Here is a 23550-nt window from a genome sequence, read left to right as displayed (position 1 = left end):
AGTTTTATTTTGGGATCTAACCAAGTTGTGTGTGTGTGTGTTTTAATTTGCTCTAGAATCATAAAACTTTACTTGCAAAAGGGATAGTTGAAGTCATTTAATACAAACCTAATAGCACATATGAAGTTCCTCTTTATTCCATCCAACTAATAGTCATCTAGGCTCTATTTCATGAATGCTTTGATTTTGGGTGTTGGGCCACTTGGAAATCTACATATACCTCGCAATATTATTATCAAGCTCATGCTACCCCATCTTGTTCCCAAGAATATCATCCATTCATTTAATCTTTGAGCAAATGCTTTGTCAGCGTCAAGGGGTATTAGGAATCAACAATGAATAAAATGTGGTTTATACTTTCCTCCAATTTATAGTCTAGTAAGGGAGATAGATATAAAACAATAAACTTAAAATGCAAATAGATTGTAGTAACAAAATTCTACTCCTCTACTTCCTGGGATTAGAGAAGACTTTATAGAAGATGTTAAATTTGCATGTAGGTTTTGAAAAATCACTAGGAGAAGGAATGTGAAGGCATGGCAGACTTTTATGCGATACTTTTAAAAATTCAGATATGCTAAAACTATAGCAATTCCCTGAAAATCCAACAAAGCTATCAGAATATTGATTTTTTTTTTGTTTTAGATAACCTATTGGTAAATCCATTCTGAACCTCAGGAATCACTAAGTCCTTCTCTTTGAAGTGCTCACAAATCATCCTTTTTAGGAAGATTAATTTAAATACTGATGTTAAGCTTATTAGCATATCATTTATGGAATCTATATTCTTCTATCATACATTTTTTAACTCTGAAAATTATTTGGTACTATCAAAGCTCTCATATATTTACACATGCAGTATATTTTTGCCATAGTTTAGGACTTGGTTTAAAAACTTATGATTTGCAATGATTAGAAATGTATATAGCTATCTCTTTGCTTTTATTGACTCTTGTTGACCATAAGTTTGATTTATTTAATGTAAGATTCTTGTTATGAAGCATGAGTCCCAATTTTGACATCATTCCTAAAAGAATATTAGGCTTCTTCTAATGATTCATTATAAGAAGCTGTTTCTAAGTTGTAATGCTAATTGCAATGCTCTGGGCTGCAAGTAACAGAATACTTCACTCAATCACATTGGTTGATGTAAGCAAAAAGTCCAGAGGCACTGGCTTCAAGCTTGACTTATTCCAGAAACTCAGATGACATTACCAGAACCCAGAGCCAAGAATCCTATCTTGGCTCCACTTTCCTGGGTCTGGCTCTACTCTTAGAATGTTCTTTCTTTGTGATCCCCAACAATACCAGGGCTATCACTTTGTCATTCGAGAGTAACAGGTAGTGAGATAGTCTACCTTCCTGACACCTCAAACAAAGTCTCAGCATGGTATCTCAGCCCTGATTGATCTGAGTTGCCCATTGCTGAGTCCATCACTGTGGTTAGAGAGTTGGGATGTGCTAACTGCCCTAAACCAATCAGGACCCACCACTGGCACTCAGGGAAGGATCAATCTCATATAACCCACATGACTGGAAAGTTTGGGATGGGAAAGATGGAAATGGATGTTGGAGTACCAACCACAAGATACCTGACTTAGAAATTCAGAAAAGTAAGGAAACTTAGAAATCAGCTCTCTCAATATTTTATAAAGTATGGTGTTAATTAATTTATTTCTTCATTCAACAAATACATAGTAAGCCTCTGCCTTAAGCCAGGCACTGTGCTTGGAGCTGTGGAGCCACGGGTTAGGTAAGATTGGGTGTTGACTGAAGAAACCATGGTGTCACAGGATGCCCCTTAAGTTCCTGCCCACTTTGTTGAAAGTCTCCTTTGTTGAAAGTCTCCTTTTCTTGAAAGCTAGGGCCATGACTTACTGAGCTGTTTACATGACATAACCTTGTCACAAAGTATCATACATCTGCAGCTCATCCTTAACTCTCGGACCAAACCCCAAAACATTGATGAAGCCACTGAGAAAGCTTTCATTTCAATGCCCTAAAAGAAGAGCTACTTTCAAGTTCATTTACAAAATAAATAAATAAAGCTACATTCTAAATGTTGAGCCAGAACTGTGTGGACTGTACGCCCCAAGCAGACAAGTTCAAAAGCCAAACCACCACGGGTACACTCTGAAAGATTTTCTGGTTTAGAAGGCCAAGGGACCAGTCCTTCAGCAGCAGGTGCTGTGGCTGACAGCTCTCCTGGGAGATTCCCCTGGGCAGCAGGTCAGGCTGCCAAAGCTTAGGCCTGTTTTCCTTAATAGGAGTTTAGAACCTCGAAACCCTGATCTGTCGACCCCCTGGATCAGAATCACCTGGGTAGAATATTTACAATCATTATTCCTCAGCCCTGCCCCACATCTATGCATCAGAATGGTGGAAAGGATCTGCAATTTACCAAACCCCACAGGTTTTATTTATGCATGCTTAGGCCTGAGACCTCCTGGTGTGAGGCTATCCAACCTTCTAGGGGTTTTGCACAGTGCTCTTAGACAAGAGAAGAAGGAAGTCCCCATTAAGACTTGACATTCTGTTAGCAAGGCAGGCTGGAGGGTGGGGTTAGGCCAAGAACGACATCTGAAGCACCTACAATTCCCTGCTCGCATCGTGAGTTCTTTCTGTGAAAACTGGGAAGATCTAGGCAGTGAGCAGGGTGGTACTGGCTCAGGGTCAAGGCCAAGCGGCTAGATTCAGCTCCTAGCCCGGATTTCAGCACCACCCAGGCAGGGGCGTCATCCACAGGGAACAGATTGATTCTGTTCCCAGAGGAGGGTGAGTCAGGTTTTCTCACTGAAGGAAAAGTAGAATGTTCTCTCAGTGAGCTCTCGATTTCCCAATCTGCTTTGCATTTCTTGGGGAGCTGGGATCTCCACCTCCATCTGCCCCAGGGCCTGCCGCCCCTGCCAAGCAGCTCGCTCCAGCTGAGAATTCTTTCGTGTGCTGTACGGGGGCCCAGGGCTGGGGAGTGCCTGGAACATATCTGGGACATTGCTTAGATGCAGATTCCATCTTTTCACCTCAAGACTCATGGACGACCCAAGAAGTGACACAGATTGTTGCATTTTGCTTGTGAAGTGTGTTGTTAAAGGAAATTCAAGAAGCTATAATTTCAGATTATGTGACTCATTTCAGTTATACATAGTAAACGTGCCTTGGAGATTTTTCCTGTGCGTGTTTTTCTATTATAGGTAACTTTGAAAATGATGAGCAGGCTCTCATTGGAGGCCAAGATAGGAGACCGGGCCTTATTTTTTATGTGGTGGCCATTGTGTTTGATCACCAGCTCATTATCTTTATAGACAGATACACAATGCAGATGGCAAACAGGCTTCTGTATCTGTTTGCCAGCTTCTGTTGTTTGGAACAATGCAGAGCAGGTCTTGTGGATTCTGAGACCTGCGCATGGAGATAGAAGCCACTGGTTACGATTATGATGTCTGCTGCTGAGGGACCAGAAAGGAGAGATGATGTCCCTGGCGTGTGGGGTCTACAGGGGGACCTCTCCCTTCCCTCTTCCAAGTTGCTCCCTGGCTAGGACTGTTCTAGCTGGTTGTAAGATTGGTGCTTACTGCATTTTTCTTTACTAAAGCTGAGAGGGTCCCTAAAGGTCACAGCTATGCGATTTAGCCTGTTGTCATAGGGGAGGAACTGTCCAGAAATGTTCTGTGGCCTGCATTCTCTGTTTCTGTTAATGGCATCTCAATTCTCAGTCACTCAATTTGAAAGCAAGTCACTTCCCTTCACTCAATTTGAAAGCAAGTCCTGTTAATTCTCTTCTGGATTTTTGAGACAGTGAACTCACTTTCTTGTCTGCATTTCCACCAGTGGTATCTTAGCTCACACTTTCACCATCTCTCTTGTGTATGAGTATTTAGCTCACACTTTCACCATCTTAGCTCACACTTTCACCATCTCTCTTGTGTATGAGTAAAATACTGTCTCACTCCCTTCCTTGCCTCTGACATTCCCCTGGACGATGGGCCCTCCTCCTCAATGTACATTAAAGTCTCTTGAAGAGCTTCAAAAAGAACAGATTTGGGGCCCCCTGGCCAGACTGGCAGAGTGGGCATCACCAGGGATGGCATCTGGGAATTTGTATTTCATAACAGCTCCTGGGAGAGTCTAACGTGAGCAGCTCCCCACGGGGCCTGTGTTAGGGAACTGCTGGCTGAGGCTGAAAAACACAGGCTTTGGGGTTTGGAAATCTAGTCTCTGGGTCTTGATTTCATCTATTATCTTTGTGACCTTGAGCATCTTCAAAGCTGGCAGGCATCACCACTACCTTGTCAGTGAGGGGCAGTAATGGTGACCTTGGAAGCTTGTTGGGCAGATTAAATGAGAAGGTGCACATCAGGTGTCTGGCACATAGCAAATGCCCAGAAAATGGCAGCCTCTGTTCTTTTGAATAGCCTTCTCCTTATTACCTCTGTTTTGAAACAAACTACATCATGTCACCTTCTGCTCAGAACACGTCACTTCCTCCATGTTGCAGACAGGAGGACATCCACGCTCCTTAGTGTGCCAGCCAAGGTCCAGCTCTGCATGGCCTTCTCTCACCCCCACGCCCTGGCTCCACAGCTGCACTGGCCTCTCCTTGAGCAGTCAGCACATTATTTCCTTTCCCTGCTGTTGCCCTTTCCTCCACCTGTAACCCCCCTTCTTCCTGCAGACACCCCAGGAATCTTTCAGGGAGAGGTCCCTACCTCTCCTCTTGGGAAGCCATTCTGACCACCTGAGTAAATTGAATGGCATCCTCCTCCTCTTCCCCTCATTAAAGCACTTGGCCCGACTTGGTTTTGTGTTTCCATGCACGTCTCCCCTCACCGGATCAGAGGCTCCCCTCAAAGGCACAGATGGTGACCCATGGGCCATTAGATATAGTCTGTTCATTCACCAAATATGCATTAAGCATCTGCTATGAGCCAAGCACTGTTCTAAGCACCGAGGATACTGCAGTGGACAGAACAAAGTCCGTGCCCTCAAAGAGCTTAGGTTTTAGTCAAGGAAGATGATACACAAAATGAAGAAATACAGTACTTATAGTTTTGGTTGTTTTTGTTTGTTTGGTTTTTGAGACAGGGTCTTGCTCTGTCACCCAGCCTGGAGTGCAGTGACATGATCAGACCTTACTGCAGCCTTGAACTCCTGGGCTCAAGGGATCCTCCTGCCTCAGCCTCTTGAGTAGCTGAGACTATAGGCATGCACCACCATGCCCAGATAATATTTTATTTTTTATAGATATGAGGGTCTCGCTATGTTGCCCAAGCTGGTCTCGAGCTCCTGGCCTGAAGAGATCTTCTTGTCTTGGCCTCCTAGAGTGGTGGGATTACAGGCATGAGCCCAGTCACTTTTTATTTATTAATGGTATTAATGGTAATGCTGTGAAGAAACAAGAAATGAAATTAAGGAGTAGAGTGATGGGCTGGAATTTCACACAGCCAAGTCAGGGAAGGTCTTCCTGACAAGGGGAGAAGGAAGCAGAGACCTGAGTGAAGCCTGAGGGCGAGCCTGTGTGGATGTCTTGGGAAAGAGCAAGTCAGGTGGAAGGCACAGTAAGTGCAAAGGCCCTGAGGCATAGGAAAAATAAACCAGGGCTTTGGAATCAAAAGGATACATTTTAGCTGGATGCCCTGGGGCAGATATTTAACCTCTCTGCACTTGTTGTCTCATCTAACAAATGATAATGATACAGTTATTTTTTCTATATTCTTATGACAATTCAGTAAAATATTGTTCCTGACACATGGCAGGCACTTAGTATGCTGCCATCTTCTCCTCTCCCTGCCTCTCCATTCATCCCAAAGCCTCCACGTAGCCCTGACTGTGGGATCTGGCGTGCAGCAGATGCTCGCATATTTGCTATGAATTACGAAGGAGCACTTCGCTAACTGCTTCTCTTTTATAACAGGTCCACTTTCCTTGCCACCTTCATTAAAAAACGCTGTTCACAAAAGCCACTCCGCCATGTCCCCCACATATCCCTGTTGGCCTCAAGAGGCAGTAACAATGGGAAGAAAAGAGAGGACAGGATTCTCCATATGTGCATTCTTCAATTCCTCTTAGATCCAACCCTCTGTGCTTCTAGGAGATGGCCCCTTTGGTTCCCTTTACGCTCTTTACTCCTAACGGTAATATCCTGCTAAAAAGCAGTTTTGAAAAGAATCAAGGAACTCCATGCAACCTCCCTGGTGATTGGGGAAGGCACAAGCCAGTGGAATGCCCACCACTGTTCCTGCATTTTTGGTTGGCCAGCCCTTGTTCATGGTTCCTCTTTTTCAAGAAGCCTTCTTGAACTTTATCTCCTATAGCCTTGTTTTCTTATTTTGATTAAGCAATACATACATATGATTCAAAAGTCAAAACAATATAATAAGGTATACATGGAGGAGTCTCTTCCTCACTCCTGTCCTTGTCTTGCTTTTCATCCCCTAAATGTAGTTGCTTTTATTGCTTCCTTATCCCTTCGAGAATTTCTTTACATAGATATAAACAAAGATGGATTTATATAATTATTTTATTCCCTTTCTTTTTTAAAATTTTTAAAAATAATTTTTTAAATCTATTTTTATTGGTATGTATTCATGGAGTACAAGTGCAATTTTGCTACATTGTCCTATCTGTGTGTGGGGGGGTGGGCATGTGCATATTCACCTTGCTCTTTTTACTGAACAGAATATCTTGACCAGGCGTCCTCAAACTATGGCCCGCCGGCCACATGCAGGTGTTTTTGCCTGTTTGGATTTTTTACTTCAAAATAAGATATGTGTAGTGTGCATAGGAATTTGTTCATAGTTTTTTTTAAACTATAGTACAGCCCTCCAACACTGTCCACTGTCTGAGGGACAGTGAACTGGCCCCCTGTTTAAAAAGTCTGAGGACCCCTAAATCATCCCATGCCCGTGTATAGAGAGCTTTCTCAATCTTTATCACAGGAACATGGTATCTATTGGAAGACGTACCACCGTACATTTAACTATTCCCTTCTGATGGACATTGGTAACCCACAGTCTTGAATAGATGATACCTTGTCCCCTTTTGTGTTTACTGCCCTATTTCATAAAAATATTTCTAACTTCTGAATCTCCCCCCAAAGCTGACAGGATTCTTGAAAAGAGAGGTGATTTTATTTGTTTTTATATCCATAGCACCTCAACAAATACTGAGGATATAAGACTGAGCAAAAACAAACACAATGTCTTCCCTCAGGATGGGACCTATAAGATGCAGGGAGAGAGAGAATTGTTTCGAGAATCCACACCAGTAAATACAGAATTCCAAGTGTGATAAGTTATAAAAGGAAAGTACAAGGAATTATAAGAGCAGAGACTAGGGTGATATCTTTGGGTCTGGTGTGAGAGATGTCAAGAAAGACTCCTCTGCACAGTTGATACTTGAATTGTCTCTCTACCTACTGGGCAGGTGGAGAAGGAGGAGTCAGCAACAGGCAGGGGAAAGGGCAGCCAGGATAAAAGGAGGAAAATCAGGAGAGTGTGGTGCCATGGGAGGAAATGGAAATAGGTAGCACAGGCTGAATAATATGTGCCGCCCAGTTGATGATCTCGTGTGCAAGGCAGCTCCCCTTTCCTCCACCTGGTCCCACTTCCATGCATTGGTCCATTAGGATCTGCGGGCTCTTTCTCCACAGAAAGGGAGGTGTTTAGAAGCTTTCTTTATATCTGTCATTTTTGGTGTCCTTCTGAGCTAAAGGGCTGCGTTGAACTGTAATTTCCCTTCATATATTGGTACAGCTGTCCTTAAGTGGCACATGCATCATCATTAGTGTGGGCAACCTACGCTTAGAACTGTGGCACATTTCAACATCCACAGGAGGGTTTGATAGTTTCTCCTCTGTGCTAAAACTGGGTAGTCTGCACTTAATTAGGTAGGAAAATAACCACGTTGTGCCGAAGGCACTGGAGAGCCATAATTACAAAATATGTTCCATCATTTTTATCTCTGTTTCCATCTGACTATCTGCCCTTCAATTAAAATTTCTCTTTTATTTTTAGACCTAAGAATAAATCAGAAAATTTTGCTTATCTTATTACATTTTCTAGAAATACTTTATATTGATCTAGTTTTTAACTTTTTGTAGATTTATTCCATCTAAAATTAATTTTTCCTTCTTTGGGATTCTGAAGATAACATCAACTTGGTTTGTTTTCAGCCTCTATTTTCATAGAAGTAGAACCCAAAGGTACCTGCATAGGGTAGCTTTTCCTTCAAAGAAAAATAACCAGACTAGCTGAGCAGCAGAAAAATCACTCACTATGGCCTGAAAAATCACAAATAATAGTCTGAGAAATTATATACAATGACCTGCTTTCAAAAAGCCCAAGCCTGAAAGTCTATCTTTAAAGCAGGTTGGAAGAGGATTATTATTATTTAAGAGGTGAAAGGGCCCAGGAGAGAGGAATGATAATGGGTGGGAAGTCACTGAATGAATGAGAATTTAAACTGATAGGCCGGGCAAAAATGGCAGGGGGGAAAAAAGAGAAAGAAATGGCTTGGTATTTCATTTACTCACAGAATCAGTTGTGTCTTTATACATAACTAACATTTCAGAGAATGATACTCCTCTTCTAATGGCAGTTCTTTCCCTGGAATGTCAAGAGACATCAGCATTTAAATTCAGGAATCCTATTATATGATCTTACTGCTCAGGTATTCATAAGTAGAATTTCATCTTTAAAATAGTCAAAAGAATTTTAGCCATATCTAGTCTTCCAAGAAAGCCATGAAATGAACAGTGCCAGTAACAATTATGAAACTAAATTGGCCTTCTAAGAATTAAAAAAAATCAATTTTGCCAGTTTATCATCATGATGACTAATTTCCATATAAATGACCTGACTTTATCCAGTATCAAAAAATGTGTCTGTATCTTGTTTTCATATTAATATTTGCAGTTCTTGAGATGTACTTAGGTGGAAATATTTGAAGACATGTTGGTGTGCATTGCAATATTCTAATTCTAATTATTTTTCTCTTTTTTTGGCAGTATATCAGTTACAGCAAGAGGCACCTCGTCCCAAGAGGATCATTTGTCCTCGGGAGGTCAGTACTCAGCTATTTCCAATACACCTTGTTAAATATGATGAATTGTCAGCACTATGTTGATACGGAGGGATTTCAGATTTCCTGGGAGTTGAGTTCTTTTAACGTTTGTTAGAGTGTCAACGAATTTAACATCTTCATAATCTATATTTTGAAATCAGACATTATTTAAAAAACACTAACTAACTGGGAATCAGACATCTCACATGTTTAACTATTGCAGAAGCAAATTAAACTTCCTTTGTAAAGCCCCCAAAACACATATTCTGGTTGTTTTCTTTGTTAATGTCATTTTTATTCTTTTAGCATTTTTTATGATGAAATGTTTCCAGCAGAGAAAGTACAGAGAATAATAAATGTCTGGATACTTTCAATAACCATATTTAGCAAATCTTTATGTGTTGTCATATTTTCTTGACATTTTAAAATAATAAAGGCTTACAAGAAGAGTGACTATGTTTTTATTCTTGGAGATAGCTTAAAAAATATATCAGCTCATAAAAATGCTTACCGGCCCGCAGAACATTCCCTAGCCCTCCTCCTTCACTAATCAGTTCTCTGATCACGTGGGGTGCCAACAAGATTTGAAAGGCAGTAGTACGAAGGCTGTATTTTCTATTTTTATCCTGACCAGTTTCTTTAACGGCAAAATTAATATCCTTCAAACCAAAGACCCAAGGGTCTTTGCTTATTTTTGTTATTATTACTTTGATTAAATATAGAGTAGCAGATAGCTTTTAAAGGGCCATGTATGCCTTATCAAAGGGTAAAGGCTCCAACACTCCAGCACTCTTGTGATTCATCCTTGGAGGTCAGTACTTTCTGGATCTGGTTTGAACCTGTTTCAAAGACTTAGGTACATACGTACCCATACTTAGCGCTAACTTATCATGGTTTAATAAGGTTTCATATGTAAAATTTTACTTTTGATGAAGGGCAATGAAACTCATCAAGTAATCTTGATTTTAGTACAGGGTAGACTTTCTCATCCTAGGAATGTGGCTGGAGAGGAGGAAATATCTGATGCTTAAGAAAAAAATGTAGGATGAGTTCCATTTATGTGGTACTCTGATCTTGTCCTATCACTAACTCTGCAGCCAATATATTCAAATGATATATTCAATAACATATTAATTGACATTCAATAATCAAATTCAATAACATTCAATATTATTCAAATGAGAGAAAAAGAATAAATATAAATATTTGCATGAGATGCACTACATAAGTGTGTTCTCAGTGAGAATTAAGAAACACATTGCTAAAAAGGCCTTCACTTCTACCTTTCATTTAGAAAATTTCCCAGTTTTCTCCATCAGAAAAATTATTACCATTTTTAGAGGGGTAGAGGCATTTAAATATCTCAATGAAAAGAATATCTATAAAATTAGAATACAACTAAGGACTCTGTCTAGGGGTGCTAGTAAAAAGGCTCCAGGCAAGGCCAGGCACCAGCATTTGAGACCAAAGGGGATCTAAGTAGCCATTCATTTGTCCATGTAGTCAGTAAACACGTGTGGAGAGCCGCTCTGTCTCAGCTCTGGTCTAGGGCTGGGAACACAGCAAAGAACTTGGCCATTGGCATCTTGAGTGTCATAATAAAAGAGAACAAAACTATGATGTAATTAAATATATGTTTAAGAATTTACCTCTGTGTGTATATGTGTGTGTGTAAGAGAGACAGAGAGAGAGGGAGAAATCATCTGTTACTCAAAATCCTTGGTTAGAACCATGTCAGTTGTCCTTCGAGTCAGGTAGAATGTTAGCAGTGGAGATAGGTGGATTTAGACTATCCTCATGGAAATTCTTCCTAGGGTTCCACTGAAACTCTTCAGACCTCCAGCGGGTGAGAGTCCCCCACATATCTATTTAATGTTGCATGGCTGTCACCATTTGCTGTGACTGAAGAATATGGTGCGTGTGTCACTTTTCTTCCCCTCTTGCCTGTCTGGTCAACCAAGCTCTTCACCTGCCAACCTTTGCCCATTTGATTCAGTCATAGGTGGTAGCTGGTTGATGCTTGATCTGTAAGTAGCTTGCCTCTAGGAATTCCATATTCCATTTTGCCACAAAGCCTAACACGACATGGAGATTCATCAGCTCCATTTGCTCAGCAGGCAGCACGGGGCCCATCCGGCCAGGCAGGTGTTGGCTGATAACAGGTTGAGTTTACTGGAAGAACAGGTGCTGCTCAGAGGAGTGCCAGCAGGGGTGGCTTCCGTTCACTTTGTCCTCCATTATAACATTACCAGCAAATAATTCCTGCCCAAACTGCTGGGCCTCCCAGGGCCTGGCTTCTTGTGGGCGAAGGCGCTGCCTTTTCTTGGAAGATGGTAAAACTATGGCTCCTACTACAGATGCCATTTAGTTAGATGTCTCTTTGCCTTGGAACACGCTTGCATGCTTTCTGCCTAACAAAGACAGAAAGCCTTTCCGTGTGAGTGTGTGGCCAGGGAGACTGAAGCTTTATTAAAACATTTGCATAAAGCCATAAAGGCTATTTCTTTTGAACAATGAGTTATAATTTTTTCTGTATACATTTTTCTGTTTCATCTTACCCCTTAGCTAAGTATTATATGCTCATGCCTTCCTTTTATGTAAAGCTGTGCAGTCCGCCTACCCACCTCTTCTCTGGTCCCTGGCTGGGTGGCTCCAGTATACTCAATCTTTCTTGTTTCCCTGATGATTAATACCTTCCTGAGTATGGGCCTCTCTCAGGTTAGGATCCTCCAGTTCAACGTGATAAACACTCACATTAGACACCAAGCAACGTGTGCAATTACAGAGATGTGGAACCCTGTCACTCCAGGGTGCCACAGACACAGGCCAGCCTGACTTGATACATGGTGGCTATCAACAGATACTGACCACCTAATGGACTTTGCAGGGGAGCTAGGTGAGTCAAGTCAATAGACTAATTCAGCAGGCAAAATCCAGCAAGCTCAGAATATCCAGGAAGGTAGGGAGCTCAGCTGCAGAGTCAGCTTGGACTTGATTTGACTTCTTGTTCTACCACTTTCTAGCTATCTGACTTAGAGCCAACCATTTACTCTCTCAGGGAGATTAAGGCCTTACCCAAGGGTGAACATTTACTTTGCAGGGTTCTATAAAGGGCATATATGTGTCAAGGGTCTAGTATGGTGCCTGGCACATAATAGGTACTCAATTAATGTTCATGATTCATGGCAGATTCAGAAATCTGTAAAGAGCAGGCTCTGAGACCATGATTAGAAACAGAGAGATGACAGTGTTCTCCTAATATAGGGGCAAAAAGGCAGCGATTACAAACAAAGCAAGATGCCCAGGTCAGGAATTAAGCCACCAGGAAACAAGATACTGAGGATAAGGAACAGAAGGTACAAGCAGCTGAACCATGGCTCTGACTCCAGTAAAGCCAGGCAGGGTCAGCTCTGAAATAACAGCTCATTGCTTTCTGGGGATTCATCGCTGCAAATTAATATTTATTGAGCAGCCACGGCACCTGGCACTCTGCTGGCATTTCCTGACTGCTCCTTGCCAAGACATTCAAAACATCTTCCAAGATGCAGAATTCTCACTTGCTCTTTCCATCAATTATCAATCAGTCACTTCATAAGCATTTATTAATTACCAAGTGTGTGCCTGGGTGGTCTGCCAGGAACCGTGTAGGACATTGACTCCCAAATTTGTTTCTCCGGCTAAGACCTCTCCCCTGGGCTTCAAGCACCTCTGTCAATCTGTCCACCTGACCTCTTCAGGTAGATGTCTCACAGGCCAACGCTGGCCTAACGTTCAAAACAGAACTGGGCCCCACTCCATTAAATGGTACCTAACTTCAGAAAACCTGGACTTCTCTCTTTCGCACCCTCACCCCTTTCTGCTCCATTCTTATTCTTAGCAAGAATCCATATTAACTCCAAACATATGTTACTTTTGCCCACTTTACTCCATCTCCGTGGCTTTTGTGTGGTTTGGGCCATTATCACTTCTTGCCTGGATATTATTGCAGATCAGGAGCCTGCTGCCTGGTAGCCCTGCTTCCGCTCTTGTCACCTCTCCGCAGCCTGTATGTGTACGGCTGCGGAGAGGCCGTACACATAAACACATGTGTACACTCCATTCACCAGACGGGAGCCCAAATCATCATATAAATCAGACCTTTCCATAGCTTCCCATTACTCCTAGAATAAAAGCAAACTTCTTGCTGTGCCTATGAGCCATGGTGTGCCTCCTGCATCTGTCCCTCTTCTGTCTGTACCTTTCTTAGAGTGCACGCACTGCCTTTCAGCCCCACTAGCCTCTGTCGCCATCCATTGAACAAATCTCAATGTTGCTACCGCAGGGCCTTTGCACTTGCCCTTTGCCTGGAATTCTTGTACTCAGGTTCTCTGCATGTTTAGTTTTCAGGTCAAATGTTACATAATAATAATAGGCCCTCCCCAAACCCCATGAAAATTAGCACCTCCCCAACCTGTTTATTGTGTCTGTAGTACTTAATACACTCTCTAATACACTTCCTTGACACATTTATTTAATTGTTGCTTGTATATATCTCTCCAGGAGAATACAAGCTCTGGACACATCATCAGTCATAATCATAGGTATATCCCTAGCTTTGAGATGCCAACCAACAGTGGATAATCTGTAAATATACATCAAAATTATGAAAAAAAAAAAGGATAGAGATCACTAACATAAGGAATTTGGAATTCTCAAACTATTAATAATAGCATATCAGATTTACTCAATGCTGTTATTATGGTCGTGAGTTGGACCTTTTGGCAGTTGTTAAGGTACTTCCTTAAACATAGACTAATATTTTTTCCTGGAATAGTCCAAGTTTCTTTCTGGCCTTTCCAAAATGCCGAAATGGAAAGATTTACTTGCATGACTCATTTAAAGTCAAGTTCCACTAGAATTACCTAAAGGATGCACCAAATAAGCAGAAATTCTTTTGTAACTGTAAATGATTTGGTGTAATTTGTCTTTTTTTGAAGGTGCTGTAGTGAATATGGGATTATGAAAAGCAATTTCAAAAAAAGAGAAATAAAATTACATACTATTATTTCAAATTGTTCTCCATTTTATGTAGCTTCATTTCCTTCTCCCTTGCCATAGAATAATCTATTTTGGAAAACTGTTTTTTTTAATGCAAAAGTGACTTGTAGAGGTTTCTAGCACTCGTGATTAGAATCAGCTTTTTTCTTAATTGTCAGAGGCTAGACCAAGTACAGATGACAGTGACCAATTGCAGTAGTAGCTCACTACCTTATTTTTCCTTCCAGTGAATTGTATTCATTTTTTAAAAAAATGCTTGCAATATCCCTCTCCCCTTTTTATGCATTTTTTCTAGTTTTTAGTGTTCCTAAATATCTACCCGTTTCACTGTTTTCCAGCTTTATTTATAGTAACTGTTCTTTTAAGCCTACAAAGCATTCCATTTCTTCATGATGCTTTTTAAAATTTTATTAATCATTCCTAGACTTCACAGTCTTGTAGCTTTAGGGCATTTATCTTGTCTTAGGGATGTCTAGAAGATCTTAACAAGCCAGCCACATTGATTGACCATATCATTCTTAACTAGCTCAATACATTTTGAATCATGGATTTTAAGTGAACTCAGAGGGGTTTTCTGCTAGTCTACATTTCTCCCTCTTTTCTTCTTTTATTTATTGAAATAAGCATTTGGGGGAATGTGAAAACTCTATACTGATTCAAGACATCCAGACAAGGTATGTCTCTAAAGTAATGAGATTGATTCTACAAGCCACAAACAAAAATCAATCTCATTACCTTTTAATTGGCTTTATGTGTAGTAATCAGAAGGCCATTTCTTCCCTGGCAGAAAATATTTCTATTCTTTTAATCCTAGACTTTCTCCACTTGTCTCTTTTCTTCCCCTTAATGTTGACACAACCAAGAATAAAGGACTTTTCCCATCATTACTGCTCCAGGCTTTCATCTCACTCACTAATGCAGTCAGCCTTTTTTCTTGATGCAATTTTGTTCTGAACTAAATTTGCTTTGGTTTTAGATTTGCTATTGTATAAGGAGAAAAACATTCTAGTAAAACCAATGGTAGAAAAAAATTTTTTGACATATGAGTTTTTTTTTTAACCCCTAAAGATAGAATCAAACCTTTTGTGCTTTTTTTAAAAAAAATAAAACCTTTTTTTTTTTCTTATCATGTATTGTGATCTACCAAAGTGCATACTCCCCCAGAAAAAGAAGTCACTCTCTTTGGATACTTTGAACTTGTTCTCATATAATACAGACCCTGCAAGTGTGCACCTAGAACATATTTAGACATTTCCAAGGTGAAATCATGAGCAGCAGGTAAGGGCTCTGGAGGCCAAGCTGCTGTCAAGTTCAAAGGCTCAGAGCCAATGGGAGCAGGTGGGGAGAGCAGAGAGAGCCACCAGGGAACATCACACGTACCAAAGCATAAGTTGAGGCAAAAGTGGAATAAAGACAATGAAAGAGGGGATGAAACTGTCATTGATAATAGGCAAAGTTTCCTGAGAAGATTCTTTAATCTCTCCAAGTATTTTTTATTTCTTAAAAGCTAACTTGAAAATATGTATTCCCTTTATAGAATTACTAGAGTTGGAATAGTATGTTGTATAGTTCAATTGTTTTAGGAAAAAAAGTAGCTGATAGCATCGTGTATGACAACATGTGCTCTGTCACCCTTCCCTAGCCTGTGACAGCTATATGCCAAGATACTATTACTCATTGATGGGGGTGGGGTGGAGGGGTGGGAGTGGGGTGACCACTGAGACACAATGGTTACGAGGAGGTTCTGGCTTTTGTTAGGCCAACCTCACACATCCAAATAGGAAGCAGATATCATACCTATGCAGCGATCGCTGCAGAGAGCAGCCCAGGCTTAGTCTGCTCTGTGACTCAGAGGTCAGGCCCAATAAAATTGTGGGTGTGGCCAGGGTCATCCGGGAAAAGGGGCAGGTGCATAGTGCTAGTGCTCTAGTGAGGGCTTAAAGACATGTTTCGCATTTTGCTCACCTGGTTAAACTGTAACTAGGAAATAATGCTGATAAAGACAGGCTGCACTTTGCCCCAGGTGAGCCCTGTCTCCTGTGGGAGTGTGGCCTGGCTAACCAAGCGCTGAGACGCTTGAAAACAGATTTCTAACCTCCACTCTACTTTCCAGCAGAAAAATGTGGATGGTGCGATCTCAGACAGCCCCGGTTTGAATATGCCTACCCCAAGTGCTATAGCCTAATTATTTATTTGTTGTCAGTCTTTTAATAGTAATGAAAGCTAATGTACAAGGAGTACTCACTGTGCCCTGAGCACTGGGTTGAGATTTTCCCTGTGTGATTCCTCACAACCCTCCCGTGTGGGTTGTCAGTCCTCCCGTCTGACACGGCAGGACCTGAGACAAGCAGCACAAGAGGGACAAAGGTCGGATTCCAGCCCTAACAGGCCAAATCCAGGCCTGGGCTTCTACTCCAGCGATTGTCAAAGTGTGGTCCCAGGACCAGCAGCAAAGGCGTCACCTGGGAACTTGTCAGAAATGAAGATTCTCTGGCTCACCCCAGACCTCCTAAATTGGAAGCTCTGGAGTTGGGTGCAGCATTCTGCACTTGAACAAGCTCTGCAGGGAGTCCTGATGCTCCGGAAAGTGGACCATTGTCCTAAAGACTGCTCTTGTTTCTCCTCGCTTCCTATTTCATACCCCGCCCCTATTCCCCAAGGATAGAAAAATCAATATGCCCTTGCCCCCTGACAGTGCTTACTGTTTGCCCAGCACTGAGTTAGACTTTTCACGGATTTCTTTGTAGATGCCAAGTCATCCCAGAATCTTCTTTATTTTTTCTAGATGTGCTTCCTGCCAGATGTTATTTTCCACCCTTTAAAAATTATTTTACCTTTCATCTTTGCTGTGTCTATCTTTCCCACACTCTCTTATGTTGCAGAGACCAGATATGAATCCTTCTTGTAAGGTATGATCAGTGCTTGATTTAGCCTGGTCTCCTCCCTCTACCTTCCCAGTTTGCTGATATTGTACTTCTAATGTTATATTTATATTACTAATTAACAAAATAGTTCAATTCACTTCTAATAAGGTGATTCAAACTCATGTCCATTCCTATTCAGTATATATTTAATACTGTTATGAATTCTAGCTCTTTTGGGATATCTTGGATGTTTTTCTTATCCATCACTATGCACAAATTCTTGTTAGCTTTCCTCCTCCTTTTAATAGACTTTTGCAATAATGAAAGTACTAAATCCATTATCATTATGTCAGGAATACTTTAAATTGAATTTCTATTTTCCTAGGTGCTAGGTCCTTCAGTCAGTTGATCATCTGTGTGCTTAATGAGCATTTCTCAATTTAGGATTTTAGGTGACTAATTTGCTAATTAAAGGCAGTCCAGAGCTGGCACTCTCCCAGCCCCATCTACTTGCCTCAGTCTACCACATCCCTGTTGTCTCCAGGCTGAGCTGACTGAGCCATTGGTAATCAATCACCTTTGGCTGCGTCCTTTCATAAATCATAATCTCACTTGACATTAGCTCTGAGTACACCAGGTCTCCCTGTCTCATTGGACAGAGTAGCGATGGTATCTTTTTCTTCTTCCTTATTTACATGGCCAGTGTCATCTCCCCCATCTACTGTGGAAAGAAATTAAATAGCCTTGGCACAGCCTGACAAAGACATGTTGGTTGCCATCCAGCACCTTGTGTCCTTTTAGGTAATTACACATCGATTGTTTGATGAATTGTTCTTATATTTCCCTAGGTATGTCTACCAAGTCTGTAATTACATGACTCTGGTTGTCCCTTTGCTCTGTTGTGGTCCTCAGAGTTCCATGGCTTCTCCAAAGACTGTGCTTAGTGACGCTTCATCAACACCTTTCAACTCAAGGATGCAAATTGGCCTCCTTAGTGTTTCAGTAGTCTGTTGTTTAAAAATATAATTCAACCATTTTCTGCCTCAGTTCATTGTGATTTTTTAAGTTGGCAGCAGTATGCCATAGCTTAAAGATTAATGATTCTCTCCTCCTAGTGCAGTGAGAGCTGAAAGGCATGAACACAAAGAGATGATTTGACCCACTGTTCAATAAAAAGCCTTTGAGGCATTGGCAAGCTCTGTGTTTGGAGCTAACTGTAAGATGTCCTCAAACTGATTTTTGAAAACTAGGCTGTCACATTTTTTAGTCTAGCCATAGGCATTGGCAAATGACAGTCTGCCAACTGTTTTTATAAATAAAGTTTTATTAGAACACAGCAATGCTCATTCTGTTATATCTTGCCTATGGCTACTTTCATGCTACCATGGCAGAGTTGAGCACCTGAGGCAGAGATTATATGATCCTCAAAAACTAAAATATTTACTATTTAGCCCTTGCCAAAAAAAGTTTGCCAACCCCTGGTCTTGCACTAAAACTTTGAAGAATGAGTTGATACATGTAAAGCACTTAGAACAGTGCCTGGCATTTATTTGTCAGAAGCATTGGTCTTTATTTCTACTGCATCCCAAGTAATATATAAATGTTAGTAAATAAAGGGAATTTCAGCCCTGGAATTTAGGAGGAATTTGATCTCAGGCCATTCTGAGAGATGATTTGGCCTTCATATTTAACACATGTAAATTGATGAAAGAGGCCAAGGCAGTTACTAGAAGCAGATGTTCCTTGACTTGCTGTCTCATGTGAACTTTCTCCCCAATGGGAAAAGATGGCTCTGGGCTCCATAAGCAGGAAGTTACAGGCATGTATGGAATCTGTTTATTTGGTAACAACATCTGAATATGTGAACTAAACCCACTTTCTTTAATTTCGGGAATAAAGCTGGTGTTACCCTCCTATTAAAAATCTATATGTTATGGAAGTCTGATTAATAATGATTTGCATGCTGAAGCATTTAGGAGAAGAGTTCTATGTCTGCAACTGACTCTGAAATACATTTTTAAAAAGTCGGATTGATGACTGGATAGAGGAGAAAAATATATAGGCCATAAAGCAAGTATAGTAAAACTATTATACAATATTCTGGGTGATGCGTATATGGGTTTTTGCTGTAAAAGTCTTTCAACTTTTCTGTATGAATGAAAATTTTCATTATAAAACGTCAAGAAGAAAAAATGAAGACTGCAAGAAACACAATGGCAGGATGTGCTCTGGTCCAGGGAATAAGGACACTCTCTTGGGTGCACAGCCCTGACAGGCAGGAGGGGGTCTCCACATCGGAGCTGTGGGAAGCACTATAAGCCATGATCAAGAAGTTTTTAGCATGCAATAGAGAATTTTTCAGAGAAAGGATAGTTGAAAGCAAGGACAAACATTAATAAAGCACTTTCACTCTTTTATTTATTACCATGTTGGGAATTTATTTGGGGGGGAGTGCCTGCTTCAGAAAGGCTAAATTAGGAAATTTTTTAAAGTAATAGAGAACAGGCTTCTGGATTTTATGGCATCTTTACAATATAGAGAAATGAGTACTGGACCCAAAATCAGGGACTGGGTTTTAACCCTGCATCTGCTGCTAGCCTGTGTGGGGCTATGAGAAAATTAGTTAACCACACTGAACTGCGGTTTCCTTGTCTATAAGAAGGAGGGGAAGACATATATCCACCTTCCTGGTGGAAGAATATAAATATGCATTATACAATAAAATCATTCTGAAGGTCACTAAAATCTCACTAGACGATGTCTCAATGGAAGCAATATCACACCTAAAGGGGAGAAAAGTAGTTCTTGAGGGGGAACACACACACAAAAGAACTTACTCTTTTTATGTATAAAGCACAAATATACATACAGAACACAAACAGGTATATAGTCCATCCTTAGTATTAAAATTTTATTGTGGGGAGGTGATTATGGAGAAAACGTGTCTAAAAAGTTTCCATAGGGGACTATAATGCAAAAAAGGTTGAGAACACTTTACTAGACAAGCCTTTAATTTCTACCATCTCCCAGGGTCTGTCCTTTTTTTTATGTAGGTAGATTAATTTTATCCATCACTTTGAACATTTAATACTCTTACACTCTAGGAGAGGGAGGAAAAAGTAACTTCTGAGAGAAGAATAAGAATGATGGACGTTTTGCCTTTTCCAAAGTACATATAGTACCACTTAACCCAAATACCATTAAGCTTTGACGGAAGGAATTTACTAACAAGAGTGAGGAATTAAATGAGTATACTCACCCAATCTTTTTTCCCCCTAGAAATTTCACAGCAACATTAGTTTTCCCTTGATTTGATTCGATTCTATTGGGTACTTCAAGCTCTTTGAGCTTGAGAGGTATGTGGAGAATTTAAAGAGAGTTTGGAGGAGAATAATGAAGATGAATTAAGGATTGGAAAATGGGCTCTATTAAAAAAGGTCAAAAGAACAAGGATTATTTAGTTTGAGGAAGAATAGGCAATCCGGTGGCATAGAGATGGGTTTTAATAATGAAAGCCTTATTCTTTAGGGAATATTCTCAGATTTTCATCTGTACTGAAAACCAGAAAAAAGGGAAGATACATAATTTGAAACAAGAGGGATATGAGGTTAGAAATTAAGATGAAATTTCTGTCCATGATTAAATCCTGCATTTTGATTCTCCTTTATAGGATTTTTTTAAAGTAAAGTTCCTGTCTGTAGGATCAGAAGTTTGGACAGGCCAACCCATCATGTCTGATTCCCCCATCCTGGTGGGAGGGGAACCAGCTAGCTCAGCCAATAAGGCCTCCGTGGGATTTGGCTTGGTGGAAGAAAACATTCATTTTACCTTGACCTGTGCATCCAGGATGCCAGAGGATGAGTTCAAAACTCTAGCCAAGAGAGTGCCAGGTCAGAGCCAGAGCAGTATGCCTAATTGGGTTGCCCAAACAAAGAGAGCCTCAGGTGGGTTTTAGGAGCCAACACTTGGAGCTGAGGAATCTATATAGTGCCAGGGAAGAAGTAGCAAAGAGTGGGTTAAAGTTAGCTGCTTGGAAGAAGATCTGGAGAGATGAGTGCCACCCATGCCTTGGTTTTGGGGTGTTCCTGGAAGCCTGAAGTGAAACAGGATCAAAATCCATGTAGAGTTTCTGGGAAGATGTCCCAAGCTTCTAGGAAGGTGTTCATTCTCTCAGGGTTTTGGAGCTGCCGCCTAAAGTCATAGTTCCCAGTGCTGGGTGTGAGTCAGGATCACCTGTGGAGCTTGGCAAACCTTACAGACACCCTGGCTCCAGCCCTGGAGATTTTGATTTAATGGAAATATCACTTAGAATTCTGTTGTGAGCAGTAAAAATCAGTTCGGGCTAAATTTAGCAAAATGTAGGGGGTTGGAGGTGTGGACCCGTGGTGTTTGGAGGTACAAGGAAATTCCTGAATGGAAAGAAAAGCTGATCAAAGCGGGGAAGGGTGCTCGCCAGTGCACTGCAGCTTGGATCCACACTGCACTCTTCTTTCAGTTGAGCCCATGTGGGCTCCCTTGCCCCCCAAGCGTAGTTCACAAATCTCCCCAAGCAACACAATTGAGTCTTGGGGTATAGGATCCAGCCTGCAGGCCTGTCCTCTGGTCCCCCAAATTCAATCCCTGATTGTGGCAGGGAGAGCCCTGCTGGTCCCAAGTTTCCCATGAAGTTCTCAAGCAGGCTTAATGTCCCTCTGCTCTGGGGTAAGTCCCGCTCTGCTGGAGCAGCCAGGCAGGCGGCACTGGGGAGGGCCGGCAGGCAGGGAGCTCACAGTCTGAGCATCCCTTGGTCCAATGCAGGTCGTTAAGAGGAAAGGCATGAGCCCCACTCCTGGTGGTAGCCTGGGTGTGGTGGGTGTGCCAACAGAGGGGAAGCAGCTGCTCTGAGAGCTCGGGCTCAATTGGCCCTTGGGGCACCTGTGCAGACTCTCATGGGAACTGCCAGGGCTGCATCAGCAGCTGTAGGCGGGGGAAGGGAGGAGGAGAGGAAGAGTCTGAATGGAGGAGAGCTGGCACTCTGGTCCCCTTTGTCCCGAGGCCCCCCTGGCTTTCTGCCCTCTCCTCTCCCCTGAAGACAGCCCACCCCGAATGTCCACGCTCCGGGATCACACAGTTCCCCAGGGCCCCACCAGCCCCCTGTGGCCACCACAGCCTGGGCAGGAGTTGGGAAAATTTGTGTGGAGACCAGTGACAAGAAAACTGAAGGACTGAGGCTCCCTGGGGAGGACAAAGGCACACATGGGTGGGAAGGCAGAACGGCTCAAATCTTTGGTGAGGTGGAGTGACCCCGACGGGGCTGGCAGCCAGTGCTCTGTTCTCAAGAAGCTCCCAGTTCACTGGCGGTGGCAGCTTTTGGGCTCTTGAGGGTGCAGAAGTCCTCCAGCAGTCTGGGAGCCAGCAATCTGCCAGAGGTGTGAGGGGAGGAAACAAACACCCCCACCTACCCTTCCATAGGGCGCCAAATTCCTTGGAGGTTGATCTCTGCCAAAATCTTGCTCCTTCTTGTTCTGCTTCACAACTTCTTCCCACGGAATCTCCAGTAGGTTCTGGCACTTTTCCCCCAGAATTACACCTGGGCTTTTTTTTTTTTTTTTCATCTAAAATTTTTCCTTCTTTCTGAGAGAATCTAGCAACCGGTATCTCTAGTCAGTCATCTTGCCTCTGACCCTGTGAGGGATTTTGATCAGAGGGCAATGTGACGAGATTTGCATCTTCCGACTTCAGTATGAAAGACAGAGTGGAGTGTGATAAGAGTACAGACAGAGAGACCAGTAAAAAGACCATTTTAATGGTCCAGGTGAATAGTTAGCACAGTCCACATGGAGAAAAAGAGACAATTTCAACGGCAATTAAGGAATTACGTACAAGGAACAGGACTTAGGGACAGATTGCAAGTGGGGTTGGGGAGAAAAGAGTCTGAGATGATGGTTTCTAGCTTAGGCACTGGGTGGGTGATGCCCTGGATAGTACCAATCACAGGGAAGAAGAGAAAGGGAGGTTGAGTTATCATCTATGTGATACATAGAGCAGCCTACCCAGGTTCCCAGAGTGGACATGTTTGGGGGGTTTAACAATTTTTGTCTCTACTTATCTATAATAGCAGAATCAATGTTTTCTGTGAGTGCATTGTCTATTGTCCTTGGGCAATTTCCCTTCCTTTTGGCATAGAAGATTACAGGCTTTGGTGTCAATCAGACCTTCATTTGGGTCTTATCTCCAAGCCTCTGCATGATCTTCAAGTAATGTAACCCTACAGGCCTTCCTCTTCCCATCTGCGAAATGGGAAGGACAACCGCCACAGGACTTGCTTGTGGGGAAACCTGAAGCACCCACACTGAAGCGTTGGCTTCTTCCCTGCCCCTCCTGGCCCTGCCCTCAGTGGAGTTCTGGGTTGCGGTCAGTAGGTCTAAACCAGAGTCAAAACTAGGGACAAAAGTGCTCAATGTGTAAGGCATGATTATTTGTATAAGTGTGTATCTGGGTTTAGTCGCCGTGCTGTTGTTTCTCAAATCTAAATATAAGTAATTTGGCCAATTCACCTTCCTCTTTTGTGATGCTTATTTTGTATGGTGCTTATATAAGGAAGCCTGGG

The 23550-nt window shown here is 41.9% G+C and overlaps 1 protein-coding gene across 1 annotated transcript in view; it reads left to right on the top strand.

Annotated features, from left to right (window-relative positions):
* CHN2 (chimerin 2) overlaps positions 1–23550 on the top strand; it is a 290524-nt gene that overhangs the window by 146894 nt on the left and 120080 nt on the right. Inside the window, exon 3 of the mRNA XM_012735895.3 lies at positions 9005–9060. Coding sequence (XP_012591349.1) covers positions 9005–9060 — 56 coding nt within the window. The remainder of the gene's footprint in view (positions 1–9004; positions 9061–23550) is intronic.

Source organism: Microcebus murinus, chromosome 9, assembly GCF_040939455.1.
Source record: "Microcebus murinus isolate Inina chromosome 9, M.murinus_Inina_mat1.0, whole genome shotgun sequence".
NCBI classification, from domain to species: domain Eukaryota; kingdom Metazoa; phylum Chordata; class Mammalia; order Primates; family Cheirogaleidae; genus Microcebus; species Microcebus murinus.
Note: the sequence above shows the minus strand (reverse complement) of the source record. Positions and strands in the feature narration are given on the sequence as shown.